Source organism: Drosophila subobscura, chromosome U (genome assembly GCF_008121235.1).
Source record: "Drosophila subobscura isolate 14011-0131.10 chromosome U, UCBerk_Dsub_1.0, whole genome shotgun sequence".
NCBI classification, from domain to species: domain Eukaryota; kingdom Metazoa; phylum Arthropoda; class Insecta; order Diptera; family Drosophilidae; genus Drosophila; species Drosophila subobscura.
The window spans coordinates 22,322,119-22,348,332 of record NC_048534.1 but is presented as its reverse complement, the minus strand read 5'-3'; the positions used below and the strand labels follow the sequence as shown (position 1 = coordinate 22,348,332).

The window sequence follows — 26,214 nt, the reverse complement described above, 5'->3', positions numbered from 1 at the left end:
ATGGGATCGCAAACAGATATCAGCTAGCACCTCCTCACCTCTGAAATCTTGTTGTACAAATTACAATAAAGTAACTTTAAGCAGGTGCGGGCTGCAATTGATTTTTGAAGGGATTTTTACAAGAAACAAATTACAGATTATGGGAACTGTACGTTCTAGGTAGTTTACTTATCAATGTCTTTTACAGTTCCCAATGAAACAACAATTTATTCGCAAACGCTTGAGCTTAAAGAGAAGACACGAGTACCTTGTAGCGATAGTAAGAACTCAAGTCGAATACTTAGGATCTTCAATCTGTTTGCAGGTTGTCAAGCACAAAATGGAATCTACAGAATTGTGTAAAGTGTTGCAGTGGAACTTGTACTTCAAGTATATTCCCAAAACTGTTCCTTAACTCTTTCTTCTTATTTAAAAAAACTTTTTTAAAGCCAAACTATGGATCACATAATTATAATAAATCTCTGCTTAATCCACCCAAAATGTCTTTCAAATCTGAATCTCTATTTCATTAACCCCTTTGCCCTGCGCGCCCCTGTCCCATCCTATCAGCTTGATGAAGAAACTTTTGTTTAAACTTTATCTTCTATTGATTAACAACTATATCTGGCGCCCCCCACGCGCTGGCCGCCGCCCACCGGCAGCTGAAAACGAGCTGTTCTGTGGAGTGCGTATTGAGATGTTCCATAGTAAACATTTTAAAATATTTAAATTATTACCATTGAATTGATTGTTGTTGCTGTTGTTGTAGTTGTTGCCAAGGAAGTGAACAAAAGGAAAATCTGTTGATGTTTACACATAAAATGATTTGTTTGTTGGCTGTGTAGATTCCGTAATAACATAATTGAGATTATTATCGCAATTTACATTTCTGGAGAACTTTTGAAAACGGAGAAACATTTTCGCATTTCATGCATTGTTTTATGTAGCTTTTTTTTTTAAATAAATGTAAGCAATTTTTTGTTTATTGTTCTTTGCGGATAATTGTGGATAATTCCTTAATGATTTCTCGGGGCCTAAGGCAACCCGCTAAAAGGTTAAATAATATAAGATAAGATATACAATGTTTATGTTTAATTTATTTACTCCTATTATTTTTACTCCATCTGTGGGAAACGTTAGCTTTAGCATCGTTTATTATAGCCACGTCCCACTGTACTCTAAATATGGCTTCGATTTATATTTGTCTCATCGTTTGCGGCCAGTAAAACGGATTCGTTGCAAGCTCGACTTCCTTAAATAATTTTCTTAATTTTGTATTCTTCTCAGATGGCGCCAGATGGAGCGTTACTTACGCTCCGCCTTGGGCTCGTCCAAGGGCTATTAATACAGGGTACAGTACGCTCTAAAAATATCCGATTAAGTGGTTTGGGTGCAATTTACATGTTAAGCAAACCTACTCTCTGGACGCAGTTTTCCCCCATTCCACACACACACACACACACCTTGCATTCGCGCTGTTACCTTGTTTCTCTCATAATGATCAAAATAAATTTTTGAGTATCAAATTTGTACAACTCAAAGAGCGAGACACCTACACTTCTTTCAAATATACCTTGCTGCGGCTCTCTTCCATCTGTGCTCTCTCATTCGGCCTCTGCGCATGCACGCTATTCGGCTTTCCGTTTTCGCTTTGTTTATTTTTTGCACTGCTTCACGTCAAAACGTAAAAAATTGTCGTGGCGAACGGACGTGTGTGGCTCGTTGTTCGTGCAGAGACATTTTGTTGTTCACAATAAGTTGTGCCAAGCAGATAAATACAAGAGTATAAGATTTAAATTGATTAATGCACAATTAATAGAATTTAAATGACGGCATAACGGTTCCACTTACGTGCGTGCGTGTGTGTTTGTGTTCGCGAAACGGAAATAAAGAAATAAACAAGAAACAACCGACCGACACCAAGAAGTGTAAGTGAAAAGGAAGACACAAAAATTCACTGTTCTATTCCGCGCGGCGCCCGCTCTCTTCGTCCGCAAAAAGAGTAGGAAATGCTAACACAAACAAAATACAAGTGCAAGTGCATCGCGTGAGAGTTCTGTGTGCGTGTGTTTTTGTGTGTGTGCGAAAGCGAGTGCAAGGAACACAGACGGAAGTACCTTTGACTTGTTCTTCTGCTCCTCCCACGCACGCTGTCGTTTGTTTGCTCTGCTTTGGCGCTGACATTCGCAAAGACAACAACAATAACGGCTTTCGAGTAACGGTCAAATACAAGCAGTGTGAGACAGGATTAGCCCCAAAAACACAGCACCACCCACCAGACGGCACCCCACCCTACGACAATGGCCCCTCGGCGCAGCAGATAGCAACAGCAGCGACAGAAACAGCGCTGCAGCTCAACCAGGAAATCATCAAAGTAGCAGCAGCAGCAGAGAACTGCAGCTAGAAAGCAACATCAAGCAGTGCATTAGCAAAGTGCATGCATTACCTTACGTCGCACACCGATACGTAGCCAGTACGCGCGACACGTAGTGCAGCAGTTGTAGGCAAACCACAAAGCAACAAGAACACAGCACACAACGCCTGTCGATTGTGTCAGCCATTCTGGGATCTGGACATATCCGCTTCCGCATTGCTCAAGAATCGAAGCCCAGTCCCCCCGCAAAACGCCCCCGTGAGAACAGCACAGTGGAGCAAACAGGTAAGCAATCGCAACCACAGTGTTAACACAAATCGAGAGATTATCATCTCTCGCTGAATTAAAACATGATATAGTACTACGTCACTGTGGTCATGAAATATCAGTACAAGACGATTGTCTGAAACAACTGATAAATGCGCCACCCCACCACACAACACCACACACACGCCATAATCTTTATGGTTTATTCTCTGCTAAATATGATTTTGTACCCTCTGTCTCTGAGACGAGACGAACGAGTCTTACAATGTTTGAGTTTCTTGAGGTCAACAATTTGTGGGATCTGCACACGTGTAAAAAGATAAAAACCTCAGATATAATTAGGGTAAAATTAGATAGGGTAAGAGACCCCGTAACAACGGGTTTATCTAGGGTTGTCTGTTGATTTATTAACTTGGTTTTAGTGGGGATCTAATTGTGGCATCTTTATAAGACTGTTGTAAATTTGTAAAAAAGATAGATGCACGCTTTAACCAGGGATTCGTCATGATATTTCACTGGAATAAATTCCTCAATCTATTGTTCATCGTTCAAACTAATTTCACTTTATTATTCCAGTGCTAAAATTCATTCGCATTTGATTGTTTCGATGGGTAAAAAGGTTAAAAGGTCTATGAATGGTGTCTATTGCTGTGGAAATGGGAAATATATGAGAGGTTTGAGGTTGAAGAAAAGAATTCGAAAGAAATTAATTAATCATGTAAGGATGCAAAATCCTAATCATTTTCTCTCTAGAAGGTTTTTCAAACTGAATTCTTACGTTATGGCTCACCACCTTCTAAAATATGAATATTAAAGATCATTTGAGGGTTTATTCTAACAGAACGTTGCCATTCGAGATATTACTGTTTTATCGAGTACTGTTGTGCACGAGTTCTGCCTGTTGCATCATTCTGGTTGGTTGGAAACCATAATTATCCAGTGTAGTGTCCAGTGCATGTCTTGGACTGTATCGACTCGACTGCTTGGTATGCCATAGAATGGGTTGGTATATGGTATGGCATGGAACGGTTCACTTAAGTTCGGTTCGGTTCGGTTCACGGGTCTCTTGTTGCATGCACTTTTCTATGGAAGTGAAACAAAAGCGGAGTGGAGCGGAGCGTTGAGCTCCAATTAGGGTGCCGCGCGACTCTTTGTGGCTCACGTCAGCGAAATCTTATCGCTGGGGCGCTATGGCAAAAAGAAGAAGAATACAAATGTAAAAAATCCGCAACTACTGGTCAACGAAGTTTGGATGCCCTTTTTCTTTCTAGGATCAGAGATATATAAAAAAGAAAAGAAAATATATTCCAAGGATCAGCTATCAGGGGAAAGTATTTCCGACAAAATAAGGTTTTCCGCTCGTGCGATTACTTGGTAGTATACTATCGAAACCTCATACCGATATCTTGTGAAATGACCAAATACGTTCGGAACTGCTTCCTTCTTTGCGTCTCACAAAACGCCCCTCCAGAATCATGGCATCTCTTCTCCTTCCTAGGGTATAGCAGAAAAACGCAAAAAATGCCAGCAGAATTGTGTTTATTTATTTGCCTGCGCCGCCGACGACGACAGCGACAGCGACGTCGAACAAATCAGCCAAACAGTTCCTGCTTCTGCTTCTGCCGCAGCCCCAGCTACACTTCCCCCTACCACCCTGAGCCAACGTTTTGTGTGTTTGTGTGAGGGGGTTGTAAACTACCGCACACCTGATCGTGTGCGGGCGCCCCGCCACACCTCCGTTATTTCTTAAGAGATGAGAGCACAAATCTCGCCTATACACGTGTGCAAATGTGTGAGTATTGTGCTTTATTGGGATTTGAATTGCTTCTCTCTCTCTTTTTCGCTCGCTTCAATTAACGGAAAACGTAACAAAAACTTGTAGAAGCTGCGTTTTAAGCTCAATTTGGTTGCTTTTACAATTTTATTTTCCTTTCCTGGTTTTCGGTTCTCTCCCGTCTCTGCTCTGCTCTGCTCTTAGGTGGCCTGGTGACCAGTGCTGGCAGCAGAAAAGCAGCGCGACAGACAGCAGCAAAGCATCAGCGCGACGGCAGCGCAGCGTAAATACAATAAATTAAATTCACTTCCGCATTGCTCCCCTCCCCAACGAAATAGCAAAAAAAAGACAACGTAATGGGTGAGTGTGTGAGGCGAAAAGACAAACGACGTAAGAGCATGGCAAGTGCACGGAAGCAAGAGAGCGGGTCAAAAGCGGGCAAAGAGGGGCAGCGACGCGATCGCTTGGGAATTGTTGGTACTGGCAGCTAGAAAGAGGAAGAAAAGAAGTGCGCAGAGGGGGCGAGGTGGGTGAGGCAAAAGCAAACAGGTATAAAAACTGTTGATCGCAGTCAAGCGAAAGACAGAGAGAGGAAGAGGGAGAGCGAGCGAGCGCGCCAAGAAAACATCGACCTATTCCCTCACACTCGCACACACACACACACATGGAAACCACTCCCGAGAGTCGTGTGAAACTGGCTGACTCACTCACACACACGTGCGATCGCAGCCAGCGGCGACGTCTGCGTCGACGTCGAATCACTGCCAAGAAAAGAAAAAAATATAAGCAGCGGCGGCAAAATAATGAAAGAAAGAGGAAGAAATCGACAAGCAGCAAAAGCAACAAAAAACGCCTTTAAGCGGCAGAGATATTAACACAAAATGCCGAACCAGCAAAGCACTGCATGTTTGTGTGTGTGTGTGAGCAAGAGTGTGACGCTACGTTGCTCTCTGGCTGCTGCTTCGCTCTCTTTTTCTCAAGAGTGTTATAAAAACAAGTAAGAATGGTAGGAGACATAACGCAGTTAAATATATGGTTCTGGGGAGAGGGTAGGGAGGTTCAACTATGGTATAAATGATGTAAAAGTTAAGAATAAAATCTTACACTGCTTGATAGACACGCTGGAATAACATGTGTTCTGCACATTTCCATACTGTGGCGGGAAAAAGTACATTCTCATATCAAGTCCTAGTTTAAACACGCAAACCCCGCTTGGGTCAATTATGGCCATCTAAGGGTTAAGCCAAGGGCCCCAAACGCATTTGTTGTGGTCGCCCTGTTTCTTTCTATTTCGGCTTCCTTTTCCTCTTATATTCGCTGCCGACTCTCTTTTGATGCACAATGCAAGAGGGAGGGAGAGCGAGAGTCTCGAGACATTTGCTGTTGATGACTCTTTTGTTGTTTTTATTTCCACATTGCATGCGGAAGCGGCTGTACAGTGCACTGTGTACATATATGCAAATGCAAATGTATATGTGTGTAAAAAACATATTTATATATTGTATTTCTTGTTGTTATCGCTGCAGCAGATGTTGCTATTGTTGTTGCTGCTGCTGCTGCTGATGCGCTTGCTTGCACTGCTTGTGCCATATTGATGTTTTGCAATATGAAGGCATACACTTGCACAAATAAATATACGCACCGCACACATTGACACCAATAAGTTTACGCACACACTTTTGCGTATAAGTGCACACACACTTTCACTCTAATAAGTATGTGCACACACTCGCTCAAATAAGCACACACTCACTCAAATAAGTAAACCTCCCTTTATAGAAATGGAGATGATATGAAACGCACATTCATTGCAAACCACTTGTGCAAGGCATTTCCCATTGTAACCCATTTTATAATGCAACAAAAATCACACTAACCTGGTTTATGCCATACCAAATGCTTGAGACAGGGAGACTATGGCAGTGTGGCAGCGGCAGCGCAGCCTCCATTATGTCGTATCAAATTCGTTGAAGTATGTACATATGTATGTACAGTTGTGTTCAATGAAATAGTAGTGCCGTGCCACACAATTTTCTCAACTATTTTTGAGACCCTTCCAGTCTTTCGAATTGAACAAGTGATACCTTTTTGGAAAGCCTGAAAAGTACACATTAGAACCCAGAAAGAATCCTGGAACATTTGCATTCCATCTTCTTGTTTTACATGACTTAAGAAAAATACCTATACAAAATGCTGTTCAATAAAATAGTAGTGTTTTTTTTAGAAAATTTAAAAAAACAACGAAACTGGAATTAGTGCATATGTTTCATGTTCTATATGTTTCTTGAGGTTTAATATGTAGTTTTTAATCAAATTTGTTTTCACTATGGCCTTACGCCCACCTGTCATGTGTAAATAAGGCACTGCCCAAGCTTAAATAAGATCTGAGACTATAATTCTTAAACACCTTGGCAAAACTGTGCTCTGGTTGACGGATTTGTAATAGTAATAACACATTTCACATTTTACAATAAGATTTCGTTGGGATTTTGGTCTAGATACTGAGCAAGACATGGAAAAGTGTCGACCTCTTCGGATAAAATTCCATTCCTAGCGAGCTTTCTTGCGTGTTTCAGATCATTATCTTGATGACAGATCCTTTTGATAGGCATTTTTCAATAGTAATATTACTGTATTGTATTAAAAAGTATGTTGGCACACACCACTTTATGAAATACGTCAGTATAAGGCTAGGAAGTAAGAGTTTAAATGGGCTGTAGCCCATAAGGGTCAACCCAACATGCCCAATGTTGTTTTTTTCAAGAATTTGGGCAGTTATCAGATATCTGTGAACACCAAACATATTCTTTTGAGTCTTTCTTACCATATAAAACAACTTTACACTCATCTGTCAAAAGTTTTTTTCGGACTGTGACGCCGCCCAGTCCACATGCCTCATGTCCTCATTTTTCAAAACATGAGTCGTGTACCCATGTGCTTTTATTCTCAAACGCGTAGCTTCCGGGGACCTCTTGCAACTAAATAATGTGTAATCAGTCGTGTATTAACTATCAAAACACTTTCAGAGCGATATAAAATTGTTTTCATAACTTTTGAGGATATTGAAGACCTTGGTCTTGCCTTCAACCATCTTCGATATTCTACTAAAAGACAATTTTTTCGCAAAAAAATCATTTTTCAGGGTGCTTCTTTTAGTTTAAACTATTTAATATAACAGTAAAAGCACATTCAAATTAGTTTTGAATTTCATTATACCTCCTGATTTTAGTTTTTAGTCGAATTCTAAAGTCTCCCATATTGGACCGTTCATTGATTACTTCTACGCTCCAAAAACAAAAGTACCGCTATATTCAAACATTTCTTTCATCAAAATATTCAATATATAAACTAAGCTTACTAATGGTAACTTTTTTGAATTGATTTAATTTGTTTTTTAATTTTTTTTTAATACTTGCACCCAGCACTACTATTTTTTTGAACAGCAGTTTTCATGGGTATTTTTCTAAAGTCATGTAAAACAAGAAGATGGAATGCAAATGTTCCAGGATTCTTTCTGGGTTCTAATGTGTACTTTTCAGGCTTTCCAAAAAGGTATCACTTGTTCAATTCGAAAGACTGGAAGGGTCTCAAAAATAGTTGAGAAAATTGTGTGGCACGGCACTACTATTTCATTGAACACAACTGTATGTACACATAAGTGGCAAGAAAACGGGGTGGCCTATCTTTCATCTCTGTATGAACGTCGAACGATCGTGCGAATTTGCCATTAAAAGCGGTAAACCCATCACCAAAAGCCCGCTCTGTGTCACCCCCTCTCTCACAGTCTCACTCTGTCTGCCTATCCCCCGCCGCACAAATAGTGGCATGGCAACCACCTGGCTGCTGTGGTCTGTCGATTGCTCACACAATGCACTGGTCGTGCGGTTTTGGGGATCAAGGATGATTGGGCACTTGCTCAGAGCGAATTCTCCAGCATTGGAATCGATGAGATCATGGAAGGAAATAAGTTCAATTCCTAGGGCTTATTTCATGCGATGATTTCATCCAGGAAATCCATTCAGTTGCAATTCTTTATCAATTTCCTTGATATATAAAATGATTCAACTTCCTTGATACATTCTTGAGACTAAATTCTAGTAGCATGAGTTACACAAAGTTATTCCTTTATAAAGGTTTTAAAAAAAGATCTGTCATTTGTCTAAGATCCGAGAGCAATCTTTTCTCACGATCATCATTTCCCTATATTTGACAATCTATTCCCGCGCATACAAATTCCACTGTACAAAGACTGCACTGCTTGCGCCTCTGCAAAAAGTTGACTCCAGCGACTTGTTGTTGTTGCTTATCTCTAGTTGTTGCTTTTACCTCTGCCTCTGCCAGCGTCTGTCTCCCTCTCTCTATCACTCTGTCTCTGTGTCTGGCTTTGGGGGGTAACCTGTTGTGTGAATTATGTTACGAACGTAACGTGTTTCAAAATATAGGAAGTCTTGCTTGAGCTATAACGCCGCACCGCCACCGCTGTCGCTGCCGATAGCAACAGCACTGCTCAGCGCTCCTCTCCACTGGCTAGGCTCCGCTCCTAGGCTAAACTTTAATCCCAAAGCTGTTGCTTTATCACTATGCGTTTTCAAGTGATGGTTTTTCGTAACTACGAAATTCAACTACAATTTTACTGCAAATCCGCGAAGCCACGGTACTCATACTCTATATTACTCGCAGCACAAGTACATCGGTAAAAAACCGAACGTGCATGAGCGCAGCAACAAGCGCCGCTTTGCCTCTGCTTCCAATCCTAAGCCAGCGTTTGGGTGCACTGCTTTTACAACTGTTTGTTTGCAAGAGCTTTAACGGTGTCTTGATATGCAGTGTAGTTGTTGTTGCTATTATCTAACTGAAAAGAAAGAGAAGGAAGAGGGAGATAGTGTGTCGAAAGAGAGTGGGAGAGACGGCGAAAGAAAGAAGCAAAAAGGCAACAAACAACGAAAAAAATGTGCACCGCATTTTGCAGGTTTGTGGCACATTTTGTAGTTGCTGCTGTTGTTGTAGCTTGTGGCACACATACGTGTTATGGGTGAAGAGGGGAAGGCTGGAGGTGAAAGCATAGTTGCAGGGGGTAGGTTGCCGTGGAGGGGAGCCGAAGTACATCAAGCAAGAAGTGGAGTAATGTTGTGGAAAGTCGTATCGCTTTGGTCTCAGTGGCTTGCTGCTGCTGCTGCCTCTGCTGCTGTCGATGCAACACAATTAGGTAATTTTCTTTCTTCTTATTGAACTTCACGGCGGCGGGGACAGCGAGAGGGGAAGACTAGAGAGAGAGAGAGAGAGAGAGAGAGAGGCGGGTATTGCGTGGTTAGACGTAACACTTTTTGGGTGCACCACAGAGCAGCTCCCCATTCCGTGGATAATGATGGCGTAACGCCAAAAAAGGAAGTATCTGTAACGCTATAAAAGAGAACTGAAGTTGGAGAGCAAAAAGGAGAGCAAACAAAGTATTACGGGTCCGAACCACACCCGCCCACGCGGAATGGGTAACAAGAGACGCCCCCAGAGGGACAGAGAGAGCCTTAGGACCACCGTTACCATTGATTACAGATCCATTATACTGTTGTAACTGTAACTGCATCTATGGGAAAACTGATAAAAGAAAGACAAGAACTATCCACACTACCTGAACGAAAACCCTTGGAATCTACAGGAATCCTCCAATGAAACGATCTACCTGTTGAACAACAATGAATGCAAAAGCGGAACAGGTCTTTGGATGGGTGGGTGGTCCCTGCAACACTAATTGTCACTCTTGAGAATGGACCGGACCACCGCTGTGCGGTTGCAAACCCTGATTCGATACGACTTGACCCCGACCCGGGAGTAGGGCCAAGCCCTCTTAACAATGAAGTTTTTGGCATTTGGCACTTCAACGGAAATTGCATTTAAAACGCGCGGAAGAAGGAAGAGGATGGGCCGGCCAGCCAGCAGAGAGGCCACTCGAATGGAGAACAATGCAGTGGCTGGCAGTAGTTGTGTCCTTGTTCCTGTTCCTTTTGCGCTAAGTCTTCTCTTTCTTCTACTTGAAAACTCTGCGGGTTGTAAAGTACATTCATACATTTATCTATGTATTTCAATATGTATTCATTTATGAAGGGTATTGTAGTGAAAATTATGTAACTTTTGTAGATAAATGTAACTGGAATAGTTTAGAGAATGGAAGGATTTTGTAGGATTTTAAAGTGGTATGTGTATAGAATTTGTTAGGGAGAACATTAAAAGAAGAAGCATCCAATATTTAAAGACAACCACAGAAAAAATCTCGACGTTTAATGCTCCCAATACATAATATCTAAAGAAAACCGAAACTAATCCATCTTCTTTGGATAAACGAATTGCTCTCCTATCTGATTATTACCCACAACAAATGTCGTTTTTATATCGATCAACGTCTAGATCGTGTTGCAACAATACGCTATATCCGTTTTAAATAGATTTCAAGTGTTCGTAACTTTAACTTCTCGACGAGTATAATTTAAACACAAAAAATAAAAATACAATTGAAAATAGAATCTTGATTGACGCACACGATAGATACTACTGTGCGATTCCCATCGTTTGCAATAAATAATAGCCCATTTTTTGTACGGGTTTTTGCATATTATATCGTTAGTATTCCGCCTAGTCAGCGTGTTCCAAATGAGAATAATAATAGTGCTACGTAGAGGTACTACAAACAGCCCATTAGATGTACGACTTCCGATAATAAGGAAACACGAAATCAAATTCCTTTAAAATAGTTAAAGCTTTAAGATGTCAAAGGAATCTATGTGTGGAAATTATATTTGCTTTTTTTTATCAACTCTATAAATCTAGTTTCCTAGCTTCCAATTTGGTCAAATTTTGTTTGGCCATAGAGTTACGTACCATAGAAGATCTAAAGGCCCTGTTTGATTATAATTATCTTTAATTTTGTCACACTTTCAGATCTGTTAAAGTCTAAATTTGTTTGTAGATTATATGACATTGTTTGATAGAAAATTTTGACTCGTAATGCTCGTACACTTTCCATTTCACTTCGTTTATACACGGGAATTTGTGTGTGTAGGTTTCAAATCGCATTTTGGCAAATCTTTAATAAATCAATTTGATTTCAATGTCGATATGGGGATTGATAAGGTGGCCGAAATAAACAAAATTCCAGCTAGGTGGAATCGAGAATACATAGGAGTGGCTGTATCTGTGTGTGTGTGTGTGAGTGGGGTGCTTCTGTATCTGTATCTGTGTGTAATCAGTGGCTGATAAGCGACACGGAACGAAAGTCATGTGGGTGGGTGGGGAAGTGCTAGAGGGGGGGAAGAAGGGAAACGCAAGCAAAGGAAGCTCTAGGGAGGGTAGGTGCTGAAAGGTGCTTACGATACGAGGGATTGAGTGAGTGCAGGGGGGCGCTGGGGTGGTGGGTATGGCCGATAGGGAACCGGAAATGACGCCAGTCGAAAAATTTACGCTTTCGTTTTGGAGTGTAGTATGCTATAGGGGATAGTATAGGGGGTGTGGGGTTCTTGAAGGGGGTTCTGGGATTCGTGCGTCGAGTGCCGCATTGTTCTTCCTCTTTTTTCAGTTTTTGGGTTTTTTTCTATGCAGGGAGTGGGGGTTGTGGGGTCTTAATTGATAGAATAATCAGTAAATTTATACATATATTTTGTTTTGTTGTATTTATTATCATTTATATACCTACTCTTCTTGAAGAAGCAGCAGAATATAAACGTAAAACAGAAAAGTGGCATTTATGGCATTTCATTTTTGTTTTTTCTTTCATTCGTTGTTTTTTTTTGTTTAATCATATCGGCTAGAAGGCATTCACAAGTGTTATTATAATGATTGCAGTTGTTCCTATCGGTTCTACCCACGGAATGAGAATATTGGGCTGTTCAATTATTTACACCTTGATACGGACAAACGTTCGGATCGCGTTGTTTTCTGCCGATTACTTTATGACCGTACTCACGGCCTGTGCGCTCCTTTTTTTGATGGTCAAGCACTTGGGGGAAAAGGCGTAAATGCCATGGAGGTTATGTTTAGGGAGTGTGTCAAAATCGTGGAGATTATCGTTATCAAATATTTATTCAGCATTCTGCAAAATAAAACAAGGTCCGAAGACCTCTGCATCATTCTCAGTACCGCTAATCATAACATCAAAACGATGCACACGAAATTTTGGTCGCATTTGACATTCTGCAGCATTCTCTTTTGCACTTTTCGCTTGTGCGTGTCGAGTTGCTCATGTTTCCAAGTTTTCATTTGGCAAATTTTCAATATTTTATGGAAAGAAATCTCTACTGAAGTGACTTGTTCATGGAAATAAACTCACCCTCGGGTTAATTTCCAACGAAATTCAGTTAACATCAAAGTTCTATCCACTTAAAACTCTTGAGGAAGTCAATGGATGGATGAATGTCTCCACTCCTCTCAGTCTGTAGCTTCCACCTAACACGAAAATTGTTTTATTACAAGTTGGGAAGATGCGGAGAAATATTTTCAAGAGAATGCCGCCTTCGCCCCGTTGTCTGAATGGACGCAAGTGTCAAATGTGGCAACAGCAACAACAATAAGAAGGAGAAGGCACTCTCTGCCTGAAGGCAGAGGAGGAGGAGGAGGCAACACAACACACAGCAGCAGAAGATTATATTATAATTTCCAAGTAAAGCAACAAAACAACAAGCACACACAAATTAAAACAAACAACAAAATTGACACGAACATCACGTAGCAAAATGATGTTGAAGGAGAGAGAGAATAACATATTCTGAGATTTCCACAAGATGAAGATGGAAGACAGGCAGCACCCACTTGTGTCCAAGAGTTGGGTTTCGTTTCCTTTTCGCCAAATTCATAATTAGCAAGAGACTCGACTCAAATGAGTTGTTTAATGCCAAAGGCAATGCAGTCGTCAGTGGGAAAAACCTCAAGAGGGGAAGGATAACCAACCAAAGAGGTTGACAACATGTCATCCCATCGTCTGTCTATCACAATTGTTAGTTCTGTTGGATTGTTCGCCGTGTCGCGCCCCACTTGTCTTTTTATCTCATTAGGTCGCTTTGCCACGTTTTAGTGGCTACTTAAGTGCAACTTTTTGCGGCATTCAGCCACAGAGCAATTGTTTATTGTTTGTAGGAGCTGCTGCTGCTGCTGCTGCTGCTGCATGGCATTGTCCGTGCTTATCATGAAGCTCTCTCCCTCTCAGAGACTTGTAATAATTATCATCATTATTTGTTGAGGCGACTTGTGTCTACAATTATATACAAAATATGTGCTCAAGTATTCCCCCAGTCAAATCTCTCTCGAGAAGCCTATTCAAAATGCGCTCGCTATCAGTCTGCCCTCTCGTTCGCTCCCGCACTATCAAAGCACTTTTGTTTGTGAAATTCCGCCTGGAAACAGGGAACTCAAGAGGCGCCGCCGGGGGCTGTGAATGCATCCGAATGCAGCTCATGAAATTGATTGATTCAGTTTATACTAGAGACATTTCCCTAATTGTAATCGTTAGATCTCGGGGTTAGAATACATAGAAACTGGTTTCCAAAGACTTCCCTAATCTAAATCGTCGGATCTTGTCAGAGTTCAGGCTGATAGAAAAGTGCTCTAGGAAGAGATTGTTGTGGGTTCCGTTTTGAGGCAGGGCTTTTTCCCCGAATGATTAAGATTGAAGAGAAGCTTTTAAACTAGACCCATAGGCATATTTCCTTGTGCATTTATTTCCTTATGCTAAGGTAAGGTTTATCCTTTCGTCTATGGGAATATGCACGAAATATTGTTTATTGGAAGACGGGCAATGGAAAGACTTCCTGCTTATGGTATATGATCAAGGGGGCAGGGAACTTCCTGTGATCCAAGCCCATCGATCGTTCAACCAAGCCCAAGGAGAAGAAAAAAAGCAACCAAGCGATCGTTTGGCTCGTTTTACTTCTGTGTTCTGTTCTGTACGTTGTATCTGGTCGAGAGCATCTAAACCGGTAGTTAGTATTTGCACTAGTAATCAAGCATCGTACAGACAGACGGACAGACAACGACATAGCTAACATCTAGGCATGCATGGAGCCAATCCGACCGATCCGCAAAGAACTTCCAACGATCGCGCGCTTCGCATCTTAATTACAGAGAGCCCAAGCAGCAGCAGGCAGCAAAAAACTAGCGAAACAAAGCCCCACCAGCCCCAACAGACCAGACCAGACCTGGCCCGAGACTGAACAAAAAAACCTGAATTGTAAAAACGTTCTAAACGAACGAATCCAAGCTTGAACTGAACTCAAACGAACCGCGAACCGCTTACCGAACAGAAAATCGGAGGAACGACGTCCGTCGTCTCGTGGAAAAGACACTTAATAAATGCGGAAGCGGATGTTCAGAGACGGAGCAACCAGAGACGATGACGCTTGTCTATAATCGCAAATCAAGCTCCAACAGGGAAATGCAAAAAAAGAAAAGAGCACAGAACATCTTTTGTGAGAAGAGGTGGAAGCATAAGGTGTAAACATCAGCCACAAAGAATCTTCCTTGATGTGCAGTTCCTCCGAAAAGATGTGTAATACACGGACTTGGTTGATTTATGACACGTTCAGGAAATTGGGCTCATATCTTTTCGAGTGTATAGTTGGGCCACGAATTATTGATTAAGCGAAGAGCATTACAAACATTGTAAAAAAGCGGAACCGGATTACAGATAAGATGTTAGGGGCAAAGGCAGAGTGTGCAAGGGTAAAGCAAGGGCAATTGTGGTTTCAAGATACCACTAGAACGAGTATCTTCACAAATAAATTCTCAAGAAAGTTGTTTACTTGTAGAGAAGAAAACTTTTGCTAAACAGCCAAAGAATATAAAAAGAGAATGATTCCTACTCATCTCTTCCAGTTGCACTCGCTGTACAAATTGCCCATAAGCGAAAGGACACTATCTATTCGTCTGAACTGTATGATTTTACTTCCATCTCCAACTCCAACTGGAAGCTCAACTCTTCATCCGTTGATGGAGCGGGAAGTCACGAAAGAGAGAGCGATTGCTGTCTTCGTTTTTTTTTATTTTTTGTTCCGTGCAGTATCTATTGGTGTTATCTTATCGGTATACATATTTGTTGTCAACTTACTGAAAAACCTCAAGCAAATCGTAAACATTTCATAATACACTTAAAACATTATTATGGTCGACTTGGGGTGGAAGTGGTGCTGGTGCTCCAACGGAACATGTTGTATCTTTTACGAGTATATGCTCTGGGCTCTTGTCTATATCTCTGTCGTCTCTTTATCACAAAAGACAACAAGTAATCCTAGTTTACAGATATCTGTACATCACATGTGTGAGGCGCTGCCGCTGCCACCAAAAAGGCCTCCAAGCGGCGCACAGGTGTTGTGTGGCCAAAGAGCCACACTGGAACTGGAACTCTGTGGATTCTTATCGCGGATTCAGTTGGCTTGATGGACAAGGTTCCTCCCACTTCTACTCCAACAGGTGGGCACCAATAGAGAGGAGTGGAGTCGACTGTCCACTGGTAAACACAATTTTCTGTTCAAATGCGGAAGTCTGTGCAAATTGTTTACAGGAAAGCGGAATCAACTTTGATCATTGCTTACTTTAGATCACCAGTGGGCAAGATTGGTGCATCGCGAGTCAAGCATTTATATTTGAGAAAAATTTAAATTTTAATCATTTTTCATAGCTGGAATCCAACCAATACCGAATACTAAATAATTTCGTGTGTCTAATGATTTGCTTTTAGTGCCTTGGGAGGGACTCATCTTAGGGCCCTGCCTCCTGCCTTCTACCCTCTCTTATTTGCATTCCATCTCCTGCTTCCATTTCCCTCAACCTAACCCACTGCCTGGGCATCCACTTATTTGTGGTCTTCAAACACGGAAGCATCTCATGTCAACCAATTGAACCCGCACTGACCCCGACCCCAAGAGACACAGAGAGTGAGACATGTGTGTGTGTGTCCACCCTCTACCCTTCTACAGTCCAAACCCCACACATTCCTTCTCTTTCCACGTACCAAGAGGCAAAACATTAAATTCTAGCTGCAGGCAGCAGTCCAGTCCAATCCCAATCATCATGATGATGATGCCTTATTAAGTTAGGAGATGCGGCAGAGGGGGAGTCTATGTGATGTGGCAGCTACTATTGCTGCCACAGAGATGGGTTGCAAGTGCGAGAAAATCGCAAAGAGTTGAAACAAAACGTACAAATAAAAAACAAAAACAAGAAAAAACAGCAGTTGCGACTAATTGAATGTAATGGGCACAAATGATGCGGTTGATGCGGTCTAGGTCTACGTTCAACAATTCCCTATGCCACATGCCCCATGCCCCAATGCTTCTTCGGAGGAGCAATGAAATGATTTTGAACTCTTGTCTAGCGTTTGATGAACTCATCTCCAGCGTATGGAAATGAAATATCTGCTTGGAAGAGATCTCTCTGTTCTGGTTCGGGTTCTCTCTCTCTCTCTAGGTAGCAGCTCCTACCCGATGATAATGATGCCCATCATAATGCTACCGATAATGATCATAATGATGATGCTGTGCTTTTTTTGTTGTCTTTATTGTTATTGTTCTTTGAGAGTAGACCCCTCCATTATGGTAGAGGAATCTACTACCATGATGATCCGAAAAAAAACCGAAGCAGTATGTTATCTTTTGTTTTCTTCTCTTCTCTACTCCGTTTTTTTTTACATTTTATTTTCTTCTATTCAACAACAACAGAACAGAAGAGTCTTTCGTGTTTGCATATTAAAATACCGAAAGGTTATCGAACGTTTGATATCATTAAGTTTTCTGTTGTTCCCTCTCCTTTGCCGATATGTGTGCAAAGCATACACAACATACGATATAAAGATGGAGCAATGAGGCAGCAGAAACAGAAATACTTTCGAGTTAAAGCCAAATCTTTGAGATATGTACATTAGAACCAAAACAAGTCACGTAACGCCTACAGGCGTACAAAAATGTGTTATTTATTGGTTGAGGAGAGAGGAAGAGAGATCTTTCTCTCTCTGGAAACTTCAAAACAAAAGAAGGCCTTCAAGGTGAAAGAGGAGGAGGAGATCTTGTCGCCTGATCAAATAAGAAGAGAAAACTAAATTAATAATAGACTAGAAGTACTAGAGGAAGAGGAAGGCAGAAAAGAGGTGTATTATCGAAACACATATAGGCCCTCTGGCACTCCTTACTATGGCACTATACTTCTCAATAGCTTCAATATGGTACATCTCTATTCCAGGGTATCTTCAGCTTCGACTCCCCTTCCGACTCTGCCCTTTCGTTCCTTTGCTTTAGTTTCTTCTTTTTTTTACAGCTACCGCAAAGGCCTCCCCCTCCCTCCACCTGATGATCACGGCTTCAGGTCGGCTGATCCCCTCTCTCCGTCTTCCAAGTGCGTAACGATGATTGATTTGCTTGGGCTCGAGCTTTGCGCTTTCATTGTTGTTATTGTTTGAGGGATTCGAGAAAAAAAACCAAAAACAGAAGAAACAAAAGAAAATTGCCCACGGCGCTTGAGGAGTGGGGTCTGGCTTTAAGCTTAAGGTCTCTCTGTATCTGAGCGGGGGCATAAACTGACGAGCTAGACAGAAAACTGAACCGCAGACATTTGGTTTTTTGTCTTTTTTGGAGTGCCTCTTCTTTGTGTTTTTTCTTCTTTATCTGCTTATGCTGCTTCGTTTTTTATACACTTATTTTGTATACCCTTGCAGAAAAAGGAACTGTAGGGATACCACAGATATTTAACAGGAAAATTAACATTTTTTATATTATAAATTAATTTAACATCAATATCACAAATTTAAACAGATTCGAAAGACTATTGCAAAGATTGTACCTGTCAAAGAAAGAGCATTAAAAGCTCGACTTCCTTCCGAGCTAGCTTTCGTTTTACTTGTTTTCTTGTTGCTGTTGTTGTCGCCGATCGCGCGAAGAAGAACCCGGAATTGGCGTCGCTTTTGTAGTAGTCGCTTATGGATGCATGCGTGTGTGTTTGTGAGGTGAGCACCAATACGAATGCCAATACAAATAGCAAACACGATACGCTCACGCGCTTGTTATGCACGCTCAGCGCAGCGTCTATTTGAGAGGGGGAGAGAGCAGTTACCTGAGCGGAGTATCCGGAGCTAAGGGTAAATCATGTGTGATCATGATCGAGAGGGGGTCCCTATATTTTAGTGGGGGCTTGCTTGCTGCTGATGCTCTTTTTTGTTGTTGCTTCTCTTAAATAAACGAGACGTTCGAAGACGAGAGTGTGTCTGTGTGAGAGAGCAGTTATAAAAGCAAAGCAGGTCGTTGACTCGACTATTTTGGATTTCGGATTTTTGAATATATCGGTTTTTTTATGCTTATTAATTGTGTATTTGATATGTATGTATTGTATGGCATGGGGAAGAAGGTGATCGATCTAAAAAACAGCTGGCATACACGTGCAAAAAAAAACTAGCAATACAGTGAAAGCTCTCTGGGGTGGATAACCGGTCTATCTGTTTATACTGCCTGGTAGAGATATTCTTGTAGCACATCTTTATCAAATAAGCTCCCATTAGAGCTTTCCTCGAGGGAGTTTTCACTGTACCCTATCGAATTTGAACCCTGAGCAAACTCATTGAATTACAAGCAACATTTTTGTGGTATGGTAGGGTCAAATCCCTCGCCTTTTAACAAGGGTTGATTTAGGGCAAACAACAAAATGGAAGAATGGGAAAGAGAAACAAACAAAAAGACAAGGAAAACGAAGCTGCAATATCAGAGGGCACAGCACACACAGCAAAGCACTTGAGCCTCCAAATCCAAGGAAAGACCTCATAAAAGAGATCAAATGTCAACGACAGAGAGGAGACACCGCACCGCACCACTATCCATGCCACACCGCATGCCTCGTCATTCCTTCCTTTCCCTGCCATTCCCATATCTCCATTCTTTGATAGTTGTTTTTTTTCGGTCCGGGATTCCAAGAAGTCCTACAAGATGTAAAGTGCATATGCCCGTAGACAGAACATGGCAAAGGGGATGGGATGGGACGCATTTCCTCATTCTCTTCCTTCTCTACCTGACAGAGGGAGAGGGAGTGCAGAGCAGATAGCATCCATCAGCATCTTAGTTATAGCCGTCTCCTTCTGGCACCTTACTGCGATCGACTGCTGTTGAGCCGTTAATCTTAATGCGCCATGGCGGCTGTCGCTTCTGTCTCTTTTCTCTCCCTCTCTGTGTATGTGTTTGTTTGCTATCAGATTTTTCTCCTTTGCTCATCATTCTTACTGCGCAGCACTTGATGCACCGTCAGAGTGCAGTGGCATCGTCAGAGGGGGGTCCCAAGAAGGATGCGCCTGCGGAAATTACTCATTAACTCCTGGGGCCCCGTCACTGTACTGTCTGTCCCTCTTTCACTTGCACATTGAGTGAATCATTGCAGGCCGCCGCTGTTGAAACTAGAATTCCAGCTGGGTCTAGGAGTGGATGATCAAGTGTCATCTTAAGGGGAGAGGCACAGATAAGGCATCCGATTCTTTTTCTTCGAGCTTATCTGATTTCTTCATCATTTTAGTATTGCTTTTCATTTAATCCTTCTCACTCTCTCTCTTGGGCTGCTGCTGCTGACTTTTTCTTCTACGACTTCCTTATCCACTGCGGGCATCTCTATCTTTCTCTCTCAATCGGTCGTGTCCCATTTTCTCTTTGTGGATTTCCGATCCCACGGCCAACATCATCATCTTGTCACCCACACGCCCCCTCACATTTCGATGCACGCTCTCTCTCTCCTTCTCTTTCTGTCCAAAAACGGAAATATTGCAAATAAAACAGAGTTAGGTGAGAGGCAAAGAGAGCAGAATACGTTCCTTAACCCATTTGTGAGCAGAGATGTAGTTTTTCACCTTTCTTGGTTATGCCTCCCAGTCTGCTTCTCTACTCCTGCCCCCCACTCTTTTTCCTGCCCCTCATCTGTCTCTCCACCTCCCTCGCCTTTCGTGTTCATCTGCCCCCTTGCTGGCATTAATTCTTTCCCTCTCCTCTCCTCTCTTCTCGTTTTTTTGTCTTTTTCTAAACTGATCGTTTTATAATTTTCGTTTGTAATTTCCGTTGAAACCGGTTCGACATCGTCCGCATACCATTCGAACTACCTGTGTGCCCGAGAGTCGTTTGTATGTTGTGGAGAGGTGTGGTGCGGTGGGGTGAGTGCTGCTGCTGCTCTTCCAATTTCTTCTTTCATGCCGCGCCTCCTTCGCTGCTGCTGAGATTTAGAAATATTCTTTATACTCTCTTATTGCGTGTTGCTATACCCTGTACAGCGAAGGTATGATATGGATATATGGTTGAGCCAAATCGGAATACCATATCTCAACCTGCCATAAGAAAAATCAATTTGCAAGGGTACCAAAGCTTCGGCACACGAATTTAGTGTTCCTTTCTTGTCTTTCGGCCTCCGCTTTAGCCTGCTCCTCTGTCTGCTTCGGCTGCTACTGCTGCTGTCTCTCCCTTGCCTTGTTCCTCCCGTTGCCTCTGCCGCCTGCCTCTGGCCTGATGATGAGCATTCATTTGTCATTTTACTACGTGCCACCGACTCCAACTCTGGTCCGAATGTTTATTTGTTGTTCCTCGAAACATGTGTGCTGCCACTAGAGGAATACATATATGATTTTTATTTTAGTGAAAATTCTACCATGTGTTATGGTTGGGTTTTCTGTGTTTTGTGGCAACCAAAATAACACGTAGGATCGTGTACATACATACATACATCTGTATGTATCTCCCCCATCTCCAACCATATGTGTCGAGTTCTAGTATGTGTGTGAGGAGCACAATCAACAGCGGGGAATCTTCTCTCTCTTCGAAAACAAATAGATCGGATCCGACCCCCTCTAAGAGACATGTACATATGTATGTACATATGTACATGCATAATAAAATATTCAAGATGATCATGATCATCGAGGAACATCATCATTGCATAGTCGCTCCCCCTCATTCTTTCACAAAAAAAGCCACTTGCCTGCCTGCCTGCCTGCCATCCCTTTCTAGCGCTGCTCTCTTCTCACTTGTTGAAAGCGCTTCCCGGAGAATGAGGAAGTTTCTTGTGTGCGAGCAGAGCAGAAGCAGAGCAGAGACGTCAGCAGAGATGTGAGATAAATTTTAACATGCCAGCAGCAGAAAAAGCACTTGGATGTGTGCGTGTGTGTCAGTGCACAGGCACTTTGTCTGGGAATAAACAGGGTGCCTGAACAAGTTGCTCCTCCTTTGCTGCTGCTTCTTCTACATTTACTCATGGCTTGCTGCTCTCTTTACCCACTGGCGGATTTATTAGTTGCCCCCATCCATCGTCGCCAGCCTCTTTCTCCAACATGGTTGCTGCTGCTGCGCTGTTGCCTTTGGAAACGGGTTTTGTTGTGTGGAATGTGCACTTCCGTTTGCTGCTGCTGCTGCTGCAAGATATGGCCCGAGAGTGGGCAATGGGCACGGCTTTCAAGTTATCGAGAGACGTTCGTTCGTTTATTCCACGATCCCTCTCCCCCCCAATCCCCTGCACAGCACTTGTGCCATCAATACATTCGTTTATGTTGAAATCTTTACAGCAAAAACAACAAAAATGATCACCGCCAGAGATACACACACACAAACAGATGTATGCACATCTCCGTGTATTTGTTTGTGTGTACACATCCGGAATATGACTGTGGGGCGGGACGCCCATGCACACACAAACACATGCATACCAGAGATCACCCATTTTTATGGAAATTACCATATTGAGAAATTTACAATTAAAATGTTAAATGAGTCTGACTAGGCGATTACCGAAGGCGCTACGTTCTTAATATAATAACCGATCCAATAAATATCCAATGTACACGAGATAGGGTGTTGCCAATCGCTGATCTAATCTAATGAAGCATTCCAGTCATTCGACTGTAGCGCATTCCTGTGTTCTGTTACGTCGAGCCATTTGTTTTCCTCCCGAAGATCTTCCTCTTTGCTCCACACAGCAGACAGCGTCCGTCGCTGCGGGGGTGTGTGTGCCGCGGAAGATGCGATCGAGAGCAAGACAGAGAGAGAGAGAGAGGGCTAAGAAGAGAGCAAGCAGCAACAGCAGCAGCAGCACAGCCTCAGCTTCTTCTGTTTCTGCTTTGCGTCTCTTCCAGTGAGTCACACTATCTTTTTGGCTCTCCTCCGATATTCCGGTCCGGTCTGCCAGTTTGTTCGGATGCGCTTGCCTGCCACACAAATATTTGTTGTATTTGTTGGATAGTAGCGTCCGCGTTCGCGTCCGCATCGTTGGAGATATTTGTATATTATTTGTTTATTTCAACCAACCCATCCATTGGATACGCTGCGCGGTGGCGGCGACGATTATGAAGAAATTTGATTTTGTTGGAATGCGAATGTCGGCGGCGGCTGTCTGACTCTCTCGTTCTCTTCGAATTGGATCGCGGTATGTGTGTGTGTTGTGTTGTTGTTGTGTCTGGAAAGAGAACAGAACACACGCCGATGCTCTCTGATTCCTAGTGTTCCTCTTCTTTGGAATTTTTGCCAGCGGCGGAAGTGTGTACATCCTCTGCACTTTGAACCGTTGGAATAGATATAAGAAAAATTCCCCACTACAAAAAAAAGTAAAACCAACTAACTTGTGAAATTTCCTTTTGTGCACTTGCAGATTACAAATCCCCCTCTCCACGGATACCGTCTAGTGGCTGCCACTAGTCCCGCGTCCAGGATTAATTTATTTTAAAGGTGGCTGCATGTCCAAAATGAAAATGCTCCCAGTACAGTTATCATTGAATTCGCTCAATCCCGGCATCTGGAGCGATGTGCTGTGGCGCTGCCCACCGGCACCGTCCAGCCAGCTGGCGGAGCTGAAAACCCAGTTACCCCCATCGTTACCCTCGGATCCGCGTCTGTGGAGTCGCGAGGATGTGCTGGTCTTCCTGCGCTTCTGCGTGCGCGAGTTCGATCTACCGAAGCTCGACTTTGATCTCTTCCAGATGAACGGCAAGGCGCTGTGTCTGCTGACTCGTGCCGATTTTGGACACAGATGCCCCGGCGCCGGGGATGTCCTGCACAATGTGCTGCAGATGCTCATCATTGAGTCGCACATGATGCAGTGGCATTTGCCCAATAGCCCGGTGACGCCCACCAGCCGCTACCCCCTGTCGCCGCAAAGCCACCCGCCGACAATGACATGGCCGCCATTGAATGCCCCGCCTGAGAGCAATAATCCCTTCCACAACACGGCGCACCACCTGGCGGCGCACCATTTTATGGCGCCCAATTCGGTGACGCTCAGTCCCCCGCCGTCGGTTGATTCCCAGGCCAGCAGTCCGCCCCAGGCACCGTACCAGAACCAGAACGGAGGAGGAGCTCAGGGCTCGGCACACACATCCAATGGTGGATCCAGCAGTGTGGCAACTTCAAACAGCGGACCATCGGCGCCGGCTTCCTCCAGCTCTGGCAGCAGCACGGCCAGCAATGGCTCTGCAATGCCCATGAAGGGAATCAGCAGTGCCAGCAGCAATCACAGCGACTCCGAGGAGGAGTACTCCGCCTCCGAGCCAAAGATGGCAAACTCCGGCATGCCACCAGCGCCGCTCTCCTACAGCACAGCCAGCCCCCCAGGCACGCCCATACTGAAGGATATTAAACCCAATTGGACGCAGCAGCTGACGAATAGCTTTGTCAACTCGTGGTCCCAGCAGCAGCAGCAACAGCAACAGCAGCAGCAACAGATGCAGGCGGTGCAACAGCAACAACAGCAGCAGCAGCAGCCACAGAAGCTGACGCTGGATAACACAGCTGGACCAGTGGTGACACCCGCCGGAGGCTCCATCTCCGCCCCAACCACGCCCAGTTATATGTACAAAGCGAAAAGGGAATTCTTTCCAGAGAACTCTGAGCCCAATACAAGTGAGTTCAGCATTTAAAACGCTCTCCAAAATCCATTCCTAACCAATTCTTCTCTCCTTTTAGATGGTCGCCTTTTGTGGGACTTTCTGCAGCAGCTGCTGAACGATCGCAACCAGAAGTACAGCGATCTGATTGCCTGGAAGTGCCGCGACACGGGCGTCTTCAAAATTGTGGATCCCGCCGGGCTGGCCAAGCTGTGGGGCATCCAGAAGAATCATTTGTCCATGAACTACGACAAGATGTCGCGCGCCCTGCGGTACTATTATCGCGTTAATATTCTGCGCAAGGTGCAGGGTGAGCGGCATTGCTATCAGTTCCTGAGGAATCCCACGGAGCTGAAGAACATCAAGAATATATCTCTGTTGCGGCAGTCCACACCTGCAGCGGGTGCTGGCAATGGAGGAGCCCAGGGAATGACGCAAGCCAATGGCCAACAAGCGCCCAGCAGTCCAGCAGCGGTCCAGAACTGGAGCCAACAGCAGCAGCAGCAACAGCAGCAACAACAGCAACAGCAATCACCCCAGCGTCCTGCCTCCCGTAATGGTCCCATGAGTCTGCCCTCTGTGGCAGCAGTGGCTGCAGCAGCAGCTGCCGCCTATGGTCCGCCACCCACATCGCCGCTCTTCATGCACGCCATAAACGGAGCCTTCCACTATCTGTCCGCGACGGCGGCTGCTGCCGGAGCGCCACCAAATTCCCCAGCGCTGCAAACGCCCGGAGCCACAGGGCCGGACAAATTTCAATTCCATCCACTGAAGCTGGAGAATGGTGGTGGGAGCTCGGGATCAGACAGCGCCGGCGAGGACCTGAAGCCCACGGATCTGAGTGTCAGCGGCAAGAGTGCCGCAGCCGCAGCTGCCAGCAACGAGGACTGCTATCCGTAAGTGGCCTCCCCGCCTACGCGCTTCTGTTGCCTCCTAATACCAAGCATCATCTCCATCCTGCAGGCTCATACGCAATGCCGATGGATTGACGACCATCAAGCTGATACGCTACAACGATCATCAGTCGGCACCCTCGCCTGTAGAGCAATCGCCCAAGCCCGAGGAGCAGCAGCAGCAACAGTTGCCTGCTGGCTCCAACTCGCCAAAGCCCATGGAGGCGAGCGATCAGCAGGCCCAGCCTGTGCCCATGGACAGCAGTGATTGCAATGGCAGTGTTGAGGTGTCGGAGGAGGCGTTAGCTGCGTTTCGGCATATGCGGCAGTAGAAGCACCTTTCCACCCACAAATATTACCTGAGCTAAAAATGGGACCAGCACACACACAAACACACAAACACCCCCTATGCCCGCCCCCTAGCTGGATGTGGTTGCCTTTTGTACATAGAAAAAACATTTGCATCAATATAAATATATATTTTATACATCAAATTATTTATTAAGCTAAGCTAACGAGAGAGAAGCAGAGGAGATACCGAGCGAGAGAGCGAGCGAGCATGTAATTTCGTTTTTGTTGTAAGTAGAGTTCTTGAAAAAACAAAACAAAAAAAAAACGGCGCAGCGCAGCCTTTGATTATGTGCCAATTTCTACATTAAAACAGAATTAAATTATAAGTTGTCACACCTCCCTCCCCAACACATCAACAACAATCATACGAGTAGCGAGTAACGAGTAGACTCTAGCGAGCGCCCCTTAGCGTGTAAGTGTTGCCACCTTTGAGCTTTACAAATGTTGCCTCAACAAAATGGTTTCAAATTTATGAAAACGAAAAACAAAAACAATTGTTAAAAATACGATACGAAATATGAAAGAAAGAAAAGAAAATTGTTAATTGATATACAACAAAATAATCAGCGAGAAGAGCAGATAGAGAGATTGATTTCTTGTGATAACAGATTCATTAGCTGTCGAAGAGGCGAGCACAGCGGAAGAGTAACGGCCACAGAAGAACAAAACAGATATGGGAACACCATGAAGTGGAAACTGAAACAGTTTCCTCCACACTGTGGCCAAC

The 26,214-nt window shown here is 43.7% G+C and overlaps 1 protein-coding gene across 3 annotated transcripts; it reads left to right on the top strand.

Annotated features, from left to right (window-relative positions):
- Window positions 1-1,659: 1,659 nt before the first annotated feature.
- On the top strand, window positions 1,660-25,977 carry LOC117901640 (ets DNA-binding protein pokkuri). Of its 3 annotated transcripts, none has more exons than XM_034812471.1 (4): window positions 1,663-2,638; window positions 23,013-24,259; window positions 24,323-25,139; window positions 25,207-25,977. In XM_034812471.1, the coding sequence occupies exons 2-4, from the start codon at window positions 23,098-23,100 to the stop codon at window positions 25,466-25,468; spliced, it is 2,241 nt and encodes a 746-aa protein (XP_034668362.1). In that variant the 5' UTR covers window positions 1,663-2,638; window positions 23,013-23,097; the 3' UTR covers window positions 25,469-25,977. The 3 variants fall into 3 exon arrangements, with proteins under 3 accessions (XP_034668365.1, XP_034668362.1, XP_034668364.1); XM_034812473.1 differs by lacking the exon at window positions 1,663-2,638 and adding an exon at window positions 22,549-22,790; XM_034812474.1 differs by lacking the exon at window positions 24,323-25,139 and having other exon boundaries at window positions 1,660-2,638; window positions 23,013-24,121; window positions 25,308-25,977.
- The last annotated feature ends 237 nt before the right edge of the window (window positions 25,978-26,214 follow it).